This window comes from Labeo rohita, chromosome 9, assembly GCF_022985175.1.
Source record: "Labeo rohita strain BAU-BD-2019 chromosome 9, IGBB_LRoh.1.0, whole genome shotgun sequence".
NCBI lineage: Eukaryota > Metazoa > Chordata > Actinopteri > Cypriniformes > Cyprinidae > Labeo > Labeo rohita.
This window is the reverse complement of record NC_066877.1, coordinates 28,993,163-29,007,847: the sequence shown is the minus strand read 5'-3', so window position 1 is coordinate 29,007,847 and position 14,685 is coordinate 28,993,163. Positions and strand designations below refer to the sequence as shown.

The 14,685-nt window shown below is 35.3% G+C and overlaps 1 protein-coding gene across 2 annotated transcripts in view; it reads left to right on the top strand.

Moving 5' to 3' along the window:
* Nucleotides 1–14,685, top strand: part of znf385b (zinc finger protein 385B) — a 183,688-nt gene that overhangs the window by 144,648 nt on the left and 24,355 nt on the right. For both annotated transcript variants that reach the window (XM_051118304.1, XM_051118303.1), the window contains exon 4: nucleotides 4,366–4,476. In XM_051118304.1, coding sequence (XP_050974261.1) covers nucleotides 4,366–4,476 — 111 coding nt within the window. The remainder of the gene's footprint in view (nucleotides 1–4,365; nucleotides 4,477–14,685) is intronic.

Below are 14,685 nucleotides of genomic sequence, written 5' to 3'. Positions count from 1 at the left end.
AGGGTTTTGAACTGTGCTTGGCTAGATGTAAACTTTGAATTGGAACAGTACTTGGGTGACGGCAAGACAAGAACACAAGTACAGACAAGAACACATATTGAGAAATGGCTTAAGACTCCTAAATAGATATTTTACCATTGTTTTTTTTTTTTTGTTACAAATTATGTAGGAACAGTAATAGATTCATTTATGACATGTGTGCACCTTAAAAAATCTATATCATAACTTAGTTCTGATCTTTGTCACCAAAAGTCTGTTTTTACGATGGCTTTTTCCTTGTTTTAGAAATTATTAGGGATGGGACAATAAATCGATTTGTGGATCGATTCTGAGATCTTCCGAATGCATCACCATTCTCTTTGGAATCGATTCTGAGCTTGGATTTTAACTGCACACTCAAATTCTCGTGAAGAAGAGTGCTAAAGAGAACTTGTGCGTTCGGCTGAGTCATGTAATTTCACCTCGGCTCAGAATGCTTTTATGACGTGAGATTATTGTAAACAGCTCTCTGTGAACACCCTTGTATTTCGCTTCAACCTTTTTAAAATGTATAAATAATTATTTTAGGTTCAGGTGCGTGTAAGGATTTGGAAACAAGCAGAGTACGGCTGTGTCTAAAGCAAGCAGTGTCATCTGCTGTTCAAAACTAAGCTCAGAATCGATTTGAGAAAGAATCGCGATGTGTTTGGAAAATCTCAATTCATTTCTCGATTCGCATTGCAACGATTTATCATCCCATCCTTAGAAATTATCATAAATTCTATATTAATTGAAAGTTTAAAAGCTCAGAATTCTTCCTTGTATTACCATGGAAATGGTACTTCAAAATCATATTAGAAAATGTGTTTGTTCATGAATTATAACAATTTAAGTTTGCACTTTCATGTCTATGTTCAAAAAAGGCGGTGACAGTTAAAGGGGTAAAATAGTTCTTTTAAAAGCTGATGATATTTGTCATTAGTTATGGTTTTACTCTTGATCAAATAAATTCAGCCTTGGTAAACATAAGAGATTTCTTTAAAAAATATAAATTTTAAATTTAAAAAATCGAAGTCACAGCTTCGCTTATGACACACTGGCATGTCAAGACATCACGTTTACACTTTTTTCATTTAAATGTTATAAAATGATATTTTAGAGCTGTGCTGGAGGGAAAATAGCACACACATGGTGTTTATCTTTTTTTTTGGGAGCTTGACAGCTGGAAATGAGATGTGTGAAGATTATTCAAAAACATTCTTTTGTGTTTTACAAAAAAAAAGGTTGAATAAATAATGGCAGATGTTTTTGATTGATGCGTTAGCTCTGGCACAAACCAGATGTTGACTTTTACTTGTCAAATCATTGCATTTAAACATTTATAAAAAGCAATCAAAAAGAATCTTTTGTTTTAATGTTTCTATTCAGTGTTCAAAGATGGAAGACAATTATTTATATGAAAAGAGCAACTGCTCTGAACTTGAACAAACTTTTCACTGTTTAGATGAAAATATTTGTTTGATTTTAATACATGCCTGTAAATGTTAAAACCCAGCCTACGCTGAGCTATTTCTGGATTGCAGTAATTGTATTTGTTGTGTCATTTCGCTGTCACATTACAAGCATTTAGGATTTAATTGGAGAAAATGAGGGCATATTTGTAAAGGTTTATAAAAGGCTTTTGTTTGCTCGAATTTCATTTTATTTGTTTGAATGAGGGATAACTAGCTGGCAGAACTTCAGAGGCTGCAAGTGATCAAGTCCACAGAGGTGCTTGGATGCTCTCCTGTTCTGATGTGGCAGAGTTCACATTTGCTTTCCTGTCTTCATCCTCCTTGGTTCAGTAATCAAAGTATCTATTTCGATCAGGTTGAGCCCAGGAGACCAGCAAGGCTGCCATTGATTCTCACCATTAAACAGCTGTCTTGCCTGCAGCTTGGGATCCTTATTGCTCTCATTTCCACCTAGCATTCAGGGTCGTCGAGACTATGTGTGTCTGATTCACATCTTACATCAACTTATTTTTTTCTAACTCTCATTTATATTGCTGATTTCATACTTTTTTGATTATTTTCTTGGTCTCTTTACGATTTGAAATTTTTGGTGCGTTCATCAATGAGTACTAGCAGCAGCTGGGTACCACTGCAACTAGTTAACGAGTCAGGACAAGAAGATGCCAGCTTTACTGTTTTGTTTGTTTTTGTCACTTAGAATTTACCACCAAACGTGCATAGAACCCAGGCACTTGCTGCAATAGAAACCGCTGTTGAGCAGAGATGGAAACTCAAATCTAGTTCACAAAATCAACATGACTCGACTCAGATAAACAGTCAGTTGGCTTGGACTTCAAATTAGAATCTTAAGGTTTGCAAGGAGAAATGTTTTCTCCAAATTTTATGATGCAAATCTCTGTCACACTTTTTGTTTGGTTGGCTGGTTGGTTTGTGCTGTCATTTACACCTGCATTCTTCAGTTATCCTGCATTAGTAAATCAGAAATTGTTTACCTTCCTTATTTACCCCGAAATGGTGCATATTAGTACAAATGTGGAAAAATTGAAAAAAAAAAAAAAAAAGTTTAATCAATATTTTTTAAATATCTATGAAATGGAGACACCCTAAAATGACAAGAAATTGTACTGTGCTATCTCAGGCTATGTCATTTATTATTTAATAACTATTTTTCTACCTCATGTTTTGGTATTTTTGTCAACCCTGTTACCGACACAAGCGTTACTAAATTCTATAGTTTAATTAGAACTCAAATGCCACTGAACGATATAGGCATTAGCTCAATAATATACCAAGGGTGACCTTTAAAATGTTTGACGATCTTTAAAAACAGGGTCAAACCTAATCAATGTCATCCCTGTTACCCACGTCAAAACCTGTTACTCTAAAAAGTAACAGGTTGACAGTAACAGGTTTGATTATTTCAAACGAATTTGCTAATTGCTAAAAAGCACATATTGTACACTTTGAAAGGATTTTACTTGTAGATATTGTTTATATTAAATGTAAGAAATAATTGTTTAAATTTACATTTTAAAAATGGTAACAGGATTGACATTGCATAATGGCCAAGCTCAGTCAAGCCTCATAAATCATCAAAAATAGAACATTATAGAGGAGTGAGAGAAACAAGCTTGTGTTTTAAGTTTTGGAATCCTGATTGTGAGATGATGTAACCTCCTAGAAATGATGCCACTTGAATGTACATTATTTTACAGGTGTTTTTAGATGAGGGTAACAGGGCTGACATGAATAGAAAAAATGCATACTTATGCCAAAAACATTGCTTAATAATGAGACTATATTTACAACAATATGCAAATGTGCCTTTTATATAATTTTGCCATAATTTTGCTAATTAATAGTCCTGCTGAAAAAGAAAAATCATAGTGAGGGACAGGCCAAAAACCTTACCCTTACCAGCATAAATGCTATTTAATTTATTTAAAATAATATTTAATTGATTTTTTGATGAAAGCATACATAGTATTGTTATGTTTTTAAATTGCACATTTATCTGTTGTTATATTAAATCAATGTTTGATTATTTCTTAAGGATGCAAAAAGGCACCGATTTCTTGGAATGATCCACATATTAGTACCTAAAGTGTACATATTCACACCTAAATGGTATATATTAGTACCTTTTGAAAGCATACCACCTCAGTGACAACATTTTATGTTTATATTTTAATAATGTTAAATATGAAATTGTCCTAAAGCAGGCTTTTTAAAACTAACCGGAAGCATATAAAATACACTAAGTCTGAATTTATTTGATTAAAAATACAGTAAAAACAGTAATATTATGAAATGTTATTACAATTTAAAATAACTGTTTTTTGTTTTAATATATTTTAAAATGTAATTTATTTCTGCATTGCAAAGCTGAATTTTAAATCAGTAATTATTCCAGTCCTCAGTGTCACATGATTCGTCAGAAATCATCTAATATGCAGATATGCTGCTCAAGAAACATATCTTACTAATATCTGTTGTGCTGCTTCATAATTTTATGAAAACTGGGATAAATGTTTTACAGTATTTTTTGATGAAAACCTATTTTTGTAACATTATAAATGTATTTACTGTCAATTTATTGCATGTTTTATAGATAAAAGTATTTATTTCTAACCCCAAATGACTTTGATTTTATATCATGAAAAGATGGAATATTAACATCAGTAGTAGCAGTTCACATCAACAAAATAGACAGATTACCGCTGTACCAACTGTGAACTGAAGATTTGTTTAAGAGCACAGTAAGTTCAGAAAAACCCTTTTACACCAGCCAAATGATTCAAACTCTGACAACAAACAGACTGTAGTCCACACCAGCGCCCTAAAGTGTGTTCCTCTGCTCTTTGTCTTCCAGATGGACCCTGTCCAGAAAGCAGTAATCAACCACACATTTGGAGTCTCCATTCCTCCCAAGAAAAAGCAAGTTATTTCTTGCAACATCTGTCAGCTCCGCTTTAATTCAGATGTGAGTACAAAAACAAACTCTCCTTTGGTTATTCGTGTGTGTTTATATGAGGACGTGTAAATGTTTGTCTTTTGGTTTGTGCATGTGCGGCATCTCCTTTCAGTGTACACTTTTCTCTTAAATATGGAAAGAGAAGTGATCTTAGCCCATTCCAGTTTTGCCTGTGTAAAAGTGGCTGTTATAGTGCTGTGTTTTGCTCTGCACGCTGATGGCTGATTAAAACTAGCCCCAGTACAGCCGTTTAGGGTGCAAGTGGCAACGCTCTTCATTAATCATACAAAACAAGGTAAGTGCGCTAATGTATGGTAATTTTAGCAGACGTGATGCTGCCAGTTCCCTCAGCCAGCTTTTAATGAACACTTCTCAGCCATTTTTGACAAGACGCATGCTGGATCATTTAAATCGTTTCATTAAATCAATTGTTATGTTTGCCGTTTTCTCTCATTCACTTTCTTTACCTGTGTTGATTGCAAATCATTAGGCCCATAATACACTCAGCAATTCAGCACAGATACCCAAGTACGCCTTCAAAATGCATTTTTGATGTTGTTAGTCATATATACACAGGCTTAGTGTTTACATAGGGTTTGGAATCAAAAATCATTTCTTATTCAGAAATGTTTCATTTTATTAAAAATAATTTATTTTAACAATAATTGGTTTTGTTTACTGTTTTTGATTCCTGTTGCATGAATCATGGCCAAACGATGGCAAATTAAATTTGTGAATGGGCCTGTGTGCCATTTAAAATTGAATTAAAAATGTCTTTTTTAATTCCCAGTCAGTTCTGAAATAGAATGCAGAATTGCAATTCAAATTTAAATGCAAGGAAATTAACTTAAAGCAATTCATAAAACTTGAATGTTTCCTTGAGAAAGCCTTGTTTGAAAGCTTTGGAAACTATTTAAAAAGCCTTGAAGTGTGAAGATTTGTTGAATTACAATTCATGTTATTCCAATTCAGCTTCCTGTGGGTTGTGATATTTTTAAATTTAACTCATTAAATAAAAAAAAAAACAAGTAAATTGTCTTCACTTGAATTTTTCAAAACCCTGGTTACGAGCTTGCAGCTTAAATTGAATATCAAAGTGAAGGACTGTAAGAAAAAAGACAATAAATTGGAAAAACATCTTTATTTTGCCCTGCCAGTGCTGATTACACACTACAGCAACATTGTAGTCCATTTTGTGAATTAATCTTTCAATGAAGGACTCTTTTGATGAGATTCTTTTTGATGAATCATCAGAAAGACTCACAATTCAGTCTAAAACCACTTGAAGGGATAAGTCACCCAGAAATGAAAATGGTGACTTATTCCTTCATTTATTTCATTCATTTATTTTTTCCAGTACTGTGTGTGTGTGTGTGTGTGCGTAGAGAGATAGATAGATACTGTAGATAGATAGATACAGTTGAAGTCAAAAGTTTACATACACGTTGCAGAATCTGCAAAATGTTAATTATTTTACCAAAATAAGAGGGATCATACAAAATGCATGCTATTTTTTTTATTTAGTACTGACCTGAATAAGATATTTCACATAAAAGACATTTACATATAGTCCACAAGAGAAAATGATAGTTTATTTATAAAAATGGCCCCATTAAAAATTATCCACAGCTGTGTTTCTTCTTTTTTTTTTGTTTGGTTGTTTGTTTGTTTAGTGATAGTTGTTCATAAGCTCCTTAGTTTGTACTGAATAGTTAAACTGCCTGCTGTTCTTCAGAAAAAAATCCTTCAGGTTCCACAAATTCTTTGGTTTTTCAGCATTTCAGAAGAAACACGATGCATTAAGAGCTGGGGGGTGGGGGTGGATTTTTTTAATTTGAACATATTTACTTTTTGAACATCATTTAACTTATTTTGTCTTCTGGGAAAACATGTAAATATCTTCTGTAGCTTCTGAAGGGGAGTACTAAATGAAAAAAAAAAATATGATATTTAGGCAAAATAAGAAAAATGTACACATTTTTATTCTGTTCAAAAATTTTCACCCCCCGGCTCTTAAAGGAGTCCTATTATGCTGTTTTACAAAGTCTTGATTTTGTTTTGGGGGTGTACTAGAACATGTTCTCATGCTTGGTGGTTCGAAAAACACATTATTTTTCACATCATTTACATTATTACAGTACCTTTTAGGTATCGATTAGTTCAGGGTTTAATGAAGACCTTCCGAAAAAAGGAAATGTGTTATGATTAGTTAGCTGTCCCAGTGTGTCCCAGTGGCAAACAGCTTAGACAGTGTTTCAGTACTGCCACGCCCCTTGTCAAAGCAGTTAGTGCAAGCTAGATTAATAGTGAATCTTACGTTTTAAATATGGATATTTTTCTCATAAAAACGCATTGATTCGCTACAGGAGATCCCCGGGAGCCGTGTGAGGTACTTTTTATTATGAATGGAAACGTTTTATTAGACTTTATTAGACTCCGACTGCATGCGTCTGAAAGAAGGAAGTCATATACACCTAGGATGCATGGAGGGTGAGTAAATACTTACTTAATACTTACTTAATTAATTTTACATACTTAGTTTCATTGCCCGAAACCAGCTCCAGCATAAGGCTAAAAGCAGCCTAACATTATCAAAGAACATCATCACTGATCAGCCTAGCCTAGTCTAGTGCAAGTTTATGCATTTTAAAAAAACACTCGCGTAATAAGTGAAGCTATCTACACTGTATGATGAATAAATCTCTTACCACACACTGCACACATCTGCGGCGCTTTGCGGCTCTGACGCGGCAACCGGAGTGGATTGCAGATTTGGCATGTGTTTCGACCCCCTGTACTGCACACGTCTGCAATGTGTTACTGCTCTGAAGCGGGCACTCTAGTCAATGTTTGTGTTTATACCCGCCGCTCTGCAGCTCGTTGAAGCGGCTCTCTGCGCTGCATCTCTAAAGTTTGGTTAATCCCCCACCTCATCCCTACACACCGCTACACCCCCCCTCCCCAACAATTTGAATTTCCCTAGGCGGGATGTAATTTAATGATATTTTAACGGACCGCGTTGTGACATCATTGCATGCGGAAAACAAACGCTGTAGTCCAAAGGAGCCGTTCAATGTAGATTTTTTTTAAAACAAAATATCTCCCTTTGGAGTGGACTTTGAGATTTGTAACTTTGTAGATCTTTTTTATGCCCGAACATACACACCACACACTGACTAAAATTCAGAAAGTGAAAAAAAGCTTAATAGCCTTTAATGCATTGTGTTTTCTTCTGAAGCATCAGTGAGCGTTTGAACCTTCTGTAATAGTTGCGTATGAGTCTCTCAGTTGTCCTCAGTGTGAAAAGATGGATCTCAAAATCACACACTCATTGTTGGAAAGGGTTCAAATACACAAAATTGCTGAAAAACCAAAGAATTTGTGGGACCTGAAGGATTCTTCTGAAGAACAGGGGGCAGTTTAACTCTTCAGGACAAACAAGGGACTCATGAACAACTATCACTAACAAACAAAAAAAAAAACAGCTGTGGATCATTCAGGGAACAACACAGTATTAAGAATCAAGTGTATGTAAACTTTTGAACAGAGTCATTTTTATAAATTCAACTATTATTTTCTCTTGTGGACTATATGTAAACATCTTTTATGTGAAATATCTTATTCAGGTCAGTACTAATTAAAAAAAAGCATGCATTTTGTATGATCCCTCTTATTTTGATAAAATAATTAACATTTTGCAGATTCTGCAAGGTGTATGTGAACTTTTGACCTCAACTGTAGATACAGATACATATAGTACAACAAACATTAGTTTGTTGGTTTGTCACTCAGATGCTGTTTATGATTTTCCATACTTTTTGTAATCTGTAATAGATTTTCATGCATAATGTCCCAAATAAAATGTGGCATTGTTTACTCACTGGCAAAGTGGTAAAATCTCAGCGGTTGCACTAAACAGTACCGTTGTGTTTACGAGTGCGCATACAGGTGTGGGGTTCAGCGCCGAGTTCGCTGGCAGAGGCTTGTGTTGCGTTGTTCTCTATGGGAGAGGGGTAATTACTTACTGTACTGCCATGTTGTTCCACTCTGTCTTGGCATTGATTAAGCCATTTAATTTAAGATGAATGGCACAGGGTGGCAATAAGCCCTGGCTGACAGAGGGCTCCCACTGCGAGCGGTAATTGAGAAAAGGTTTCTCTCCGAGTGGAAAACAGACACAGGAGCACCATTGTGCATCTGTTTTGTCTCCTCCAGGTCTTTTTCATCTTTATCATGACAAACAGGCAGGAATGCAGCATAGGAACCCGGGGAACCCCTTTGGACTTCTGAGCAAAGGCAGACGTGGTCCTGTTGTCTCAGTGGGGCGATCGCTGGGTGTCCCAGCCGGCCTGTTGTTCGCTCCTGCGGTGCATAATTGCTTGATTGCTATCGAGTTCGAAACCAACGTTTTCCAACACAGCCAACATGCTTCTGAATAGAAGCGACTGCTAGAGATTAACTTGTCTCAGCTTCCTGTTATCGTCCTCCCCTCTCTCTCTCTCATGCTCCAAACATGCACAATAAAGCGGAAAGTGAAATGACTGCCTTTCTTGGGATAATTTAAAACAGTTTCCTCTTGCAATTGCCCGTTTGAACAATGCTTTAAAGCTTAAGCGGCGTATCTGAGCTAGCGTGGGGCGAGCAGAAGTGTCAACGGATGTTCCCCAGATCGCTAAGCTCTTTGATGCTAATTCAGGGTGCATGTGTTGCCACGTTGTGATCTCCACCGATAGAGCTGTCTCTCCTGCTCTCCATGCTCCCTGGAGATGCTCATCTGCAGGCCCAGTCCAAAGCACATCTTGCTTAAGTGGAAGTGATGCTCTGGTTGGCGTGTCAGAACAAATCAGTCCATGTCCCGTGTTTACCTTCATTCTCTGCAGGCCTGAAGATGCCGTGTTTGTCGAGCGCTGTGCTGTTACTATTTTATGTTCCAAGGGAACAGAGATCCGCACACGTTTTGCACAGGCAAAATTACTTGTATCGGTCTCACAGCTTGCTCATGCAGATTAGCCATTGCCCTCGGAAGCTGCAAACTTCATCTGTGGCTTTATTAAAGCTCAAACGCCTCTTCGTTTTGCCACAGTTCTGTGATGTAATTTAATCCCATATTTAGTGCACGCTCTGGACTCACTGTGTCATCCAATCCTGTTGCCAGAGGGGGAAAAACATTGTGCAACTAAAGGTTGAACACATCCTCGGCCAAGCTCTAATGAAGTTTTGAGGGAAGCAGTAGTTCCACTCAGTGCTTTTGTTTCCATAATGAGTCCAAGTGTGCCGCTGTGAAGTGTCTAATGGGCATTTTCTGTGAAAATACACCATAAACAGATTAAATAAATAGGCTGTGATATTCCTCTCTGCTTATTCTGCAAAATATTCCCACAGTGGTGTAAAATAGCAATGATATTTAGATTCATTTGGATCTTAAAAACAATGCATTAGTATATGTGACCCTGGACCACAAAACCGGTCATAGGTAGCACGGGTATATTTGCAGCAATAGCCAACAATACATTGTATGGGTCAAAATTATTGATTTTTCTTTTATGCCAACAGTCATTAGGATACTAAGTAAAGATCATGTTCTATAAAGTTATTTAGTAAATTTCCTACCGTACATATATCAAAACTTTGGTTAGTAATATGCATTGCTAAGAACTTAATATGGGCAACTTTAAAGGTGATTTTCTCAATATTCAGATGTTTTTGTAAATAGTCACATCTCAGCCAAATATTGTATATCCTAACAAACCATACATCAATGGAAAGCTTATTTATTCAGCTTCAGATGGGATGATAAATCCCAGTTTTAAAAAACTGACCTTACTGACTGGTTTTGCGGTCCAAGGTCTCACATTGTTATAGTAAGACATTTATTATCATACTATATTATCATACTATCAATGGCCAAAGATACATTTTATGGGTCAAAATTATCCATTTTTTCTTTTGTGCCAAAAATCATTAAGATATTAAGTAAAGATCATGTTCCATTAAACTATTTTGCAAATTTCATACCGTAAATGTATCAAAACGTAATTTCTGATTAGTAATATGCATTGAAGAATTTAATTTGGACAACTTTAAATGTGATTTTCTCAAGATTCCAGATTTTCAAATAGTTTCTCAGTTTCGAAAAACTGACCCTTATGACTGGTTTTGTGGTCCAGGGTCACATATTATTTATTATTTAGAGAAAAAAATATATATAGTATATTTTTGGTTGGATGTTTCTGGTATTTCTACTATTTCATTTTTTTTTTTAACGAGTAGTTGCTAGACTGTTCCTGTATGATTTCCAGAGCATTCTAGGTGGTTGCCAGGTTGTTGCTTTGTATTTGCTAGAATGTTCTAGGTTGTTGCTGAATGTTCGGGGCCAATGTTGAATTTTGAATTCAAATCATCATTGCATCCAAACATTCTATTCTTTAAAAAAATCTGAATATGTGACCCCGGACCCCAAAATCAGTCATAAGGGTCAATTTTTTTAAACTGAGATTTATAAACTGAATAAATAAGCTTTGCATTGATATATGGCTTGTTAGAACAGGACAATATTTGTCTGAGATACAACTATTTGAATATCTGCAATGTAAGGGTGCAAAAAAATCAAGATGTTGAGAAAATCGCCTTTAATGTTGTCCAAATGAAGTTCTTAGCAATGCATATTACTAATCAAAAATTAAGTTTTGATATGTTTATGGGAGTAAAATTACAAAATATCTTCATGGAACTTGATCTTTACTTTATATCCTAATGATTTTTGGCATAAAAGAAAAATCAATAATTTTGACCCATACATAGTATTGTTGGCTATTGCTACATAAATATACATATATAATATACATATAATTTACATATATAATATACCCGTGCTACTTAAGACTGGTTTTGTGGTCCAGGGTCACATATATAAAATGTATCATGGTTTCCACAAAAAAATTTAACATTAGTTATAATGGGACATGATTCTTGATTAACAAATAAGCATATTAGACTGATTTCTGAAGGATCATGTGACACTGAAGACTAAGGAATAAATTTCATTTTAATATATATTGAAATAGAACACAGTTATTTTAAATTGCAATAATATTTCACAGTTTTACTGTTTTTACTGTATCCCTAGTGAGCATGAGAGACTTTTAAACGGTCATGTAGCTGCTGTCACACTAAGTATTTTAACATCACATCATCAGTCATCACGAATGTGACTTGCTGGTGAGCATCACCACTGCCGTCGGGCTAATGTGTACAAATGGACACACTCACACGCATTACATGTTCCCCGAATCACTATAGATTAGCGCTAATTAATGGCTCAGATCAATGTGAGTAAAAGCCAAACCTTAAATGGCATTCATGTCCATTATGTTTTAAAACTTTGCCAGGCGTATAATTACGGTCTTTAACTGTTCAAATGCGCCACGCAATTTACTGACCCCGTGCAAGTTTATAGTTCAACTCCAGCCTTTGAAATGCCTCATATAAATGACCTTACCATTAATGTGTTCAGCATTATTTTTTATGTGCTTTCCACGAACGAAACATGCTCCCATTTTCTGTAGAATGCAACTTTTTTAATGCCGTAATTACACTTCAGGCAAGGCCTGCAGGCAGCTGACAATTCTATAAATTGTTTTTGGTTTGATATGGTGTTTTTATTTCATATTTTGACTCAGAAATCTTGGCCCTCTGTTTAGCTGTTAAAATAAATTTTTGCAGATGTGGCCTGAATAAACTCTGCGAATGTGGGAAAACTGAAGCTGAATTTTTAGCTTTTCACTCTACTGCCTTTTACAAACACACAAAAACCTTTTATTCCCCGTCAGCTTTGTCTTTTTTTCAGTTACATTACATTGTCTGATGAGGTCTGATGTGTGTGTTTTGAAGGTTGTGTGTTCTTTTGAAGACTGCATTAAAGAAATGAGAATAATGGCTGGCGTGCACTCTTAGGTTTCCCTTATCTCCTGTAAATGAGCTGTTTTATCTCCATTTGCGCTCTGCGTAACAGAGAAGCCCCGGCCATTTCATTTGAAGTTACCTGATCTGAAGGTGTGTGGCCTGCTGTGATGTGACATTAGGTGAAGTGGTGGCTTCCCTCCAGAGACACACAGCCCTTATGTGAGAACAAGCCAATATGGCAGATAACCAGCACATCTCATTAAAGCTTTATGGTCTCTTATACATGCCGTGTCAGTACAGCCGTCACACCCCCGCAACACGTGTCTCTGTTGAACTGCTGTGTCGTTGCTTGACTAACGTTACCAAGCAGCATAAGGAAAACCTAGTCTCAAATTTCCTGTTTACACCTGGTATTAAGATGTGGAACAAGCTCATATTTTGTTTTGGTTTTGTTTTTATGCACCATTAAATACATTTATTTGTATTTCATATGTATTTGTATTTTTTTTCAGCAAGTGTAATTGTTTTTATGTTTTTATTTGTCATTTATTATTTTTTAAATACATTTTATTCAGCAAGAAAGCATTAAATTGAATGATAGTGACAATCACACAATCAACGACTGTTTTCAGCATTAATAAAATTAGGAAATGTTTCTTGAGCACCAAATTGGCATATTAGAATGATTTCTGAAGGATCATGTGACACTTCAGACTGCAGAAAATTCAGCTTTGACATCATAGGAATAAATTACATTTTAAAATATATTATTTTATATCTATATTATAATAATACTCACAATATTTTAGTTTTTGCTGTGTTTTAGGTAAATAAATGCAGGTTTTGTGAGCATAAGTAATTGTTTCAGTTTTTTTGAGGATGTTGTATCAGATCTTGTCTAGGGCATCAGAATGCATGCCAGATATTAGGGGTTTTCCACCTTTAAAACCTCAATTTAAACCATGCTAACAGGTGTACCCAGTGATATTTCTCGGATGACTACTCGTGATTGGATCACAGAGACAGATCTTAAAACCAGGTTTGTGCAGAGCTTACATGTGAGGAGATAAGCGGGAAAAAAGCTGGAAATAGGAATGTTTCACTGAACTGAGATCTGCAGATGTTTTTGTAAACTTGAGGTTTGGGAATTGAGAATCAGTTCTAATAATACTGGTACTTGGATAAAATGCCCAAAATGTCTGGGTTTTAGCTTTGTTTTCCTATTGCCTTTTTCTCTAGAGTATATGTACAGTTGAAGTCAAAAGTTTACACCTTGCAGAATCTGCAAAATGTTAATTATTTTATCAAAATAAGAGGGGTCATACAAAAAACATGTTACTTTTTTAGTACTGAAATGAGTAAGATATTTCACATAAAAGACATTTACATATAGTCCACAAATGAAAAAAAAAATGGTTGAATTTATAAAAATTACCCCGTTAAAAAGTTTACATATACATGATTCTTAACACTTTGTTGTTACCTAAATGATCCACAGCTGTGTTTTTTTGTTTAGTGATAGTGGTTCACGAGTCCCTTGTTTGTCCTGAACAGTTAAACTGTCCTCTGTTCTTCAAAAAAAAAAAAAATCCTTTAGGTCCCACAAATTGTTTTTTCAGCATTTGTGTGTATTTGAACCCTTTCCAGTAATGACTGTATGGTTTTGAGTTCCATCTTTTCACACTGAGGACAACTGAGGGTCTCATGTAACTATTAAAGAAGGTTTAAACAATAACTGGTGCTTCAGAACGAAACACAATGCATTAAGAGCCAGGGGTGAAAACTTTTGAACAGAATGAAGATGTGTACAATTTCTTCTTATTTTGCTTAAATATCATATTTTTTCATTTAGTATTGCCCTTCAGAGGCTACAGAAGATACTCTCATGTTTCCCAGAAGACAAAATAAGTTACATTTACCCTGATCTTCAAATTCCAAAAGTTTTCACCCCCGACTCTTAATGCATGCATGTTTTTTCCTTCTGAAGCATCAGTGAGCGCTTGAACCTTCTGTAATAGTTGCATATGTGTCCCTCAGTTGTCATCAGTGTGAAAAGATGGATCTCAAAATCATACAGTCATTGTTGGAAAGGGTCCAAATACACAAAAAAATGCTGGAAAACCAAAGAATTTGTGGCGCACAAATCCTTGTAAAGGATTTTTCTGAAGAACAGCAGGCAGTTTAACTGTTTAGGACACACAAGAAACTCTTGAACAACTATCACTAAACAAAAAAACACAGCTGTGGATCAATCAGGTAACAACCGAGTATTAAGAATTATTTTCTCTTGTGGACTAAACATCTTTTTATGTGAAA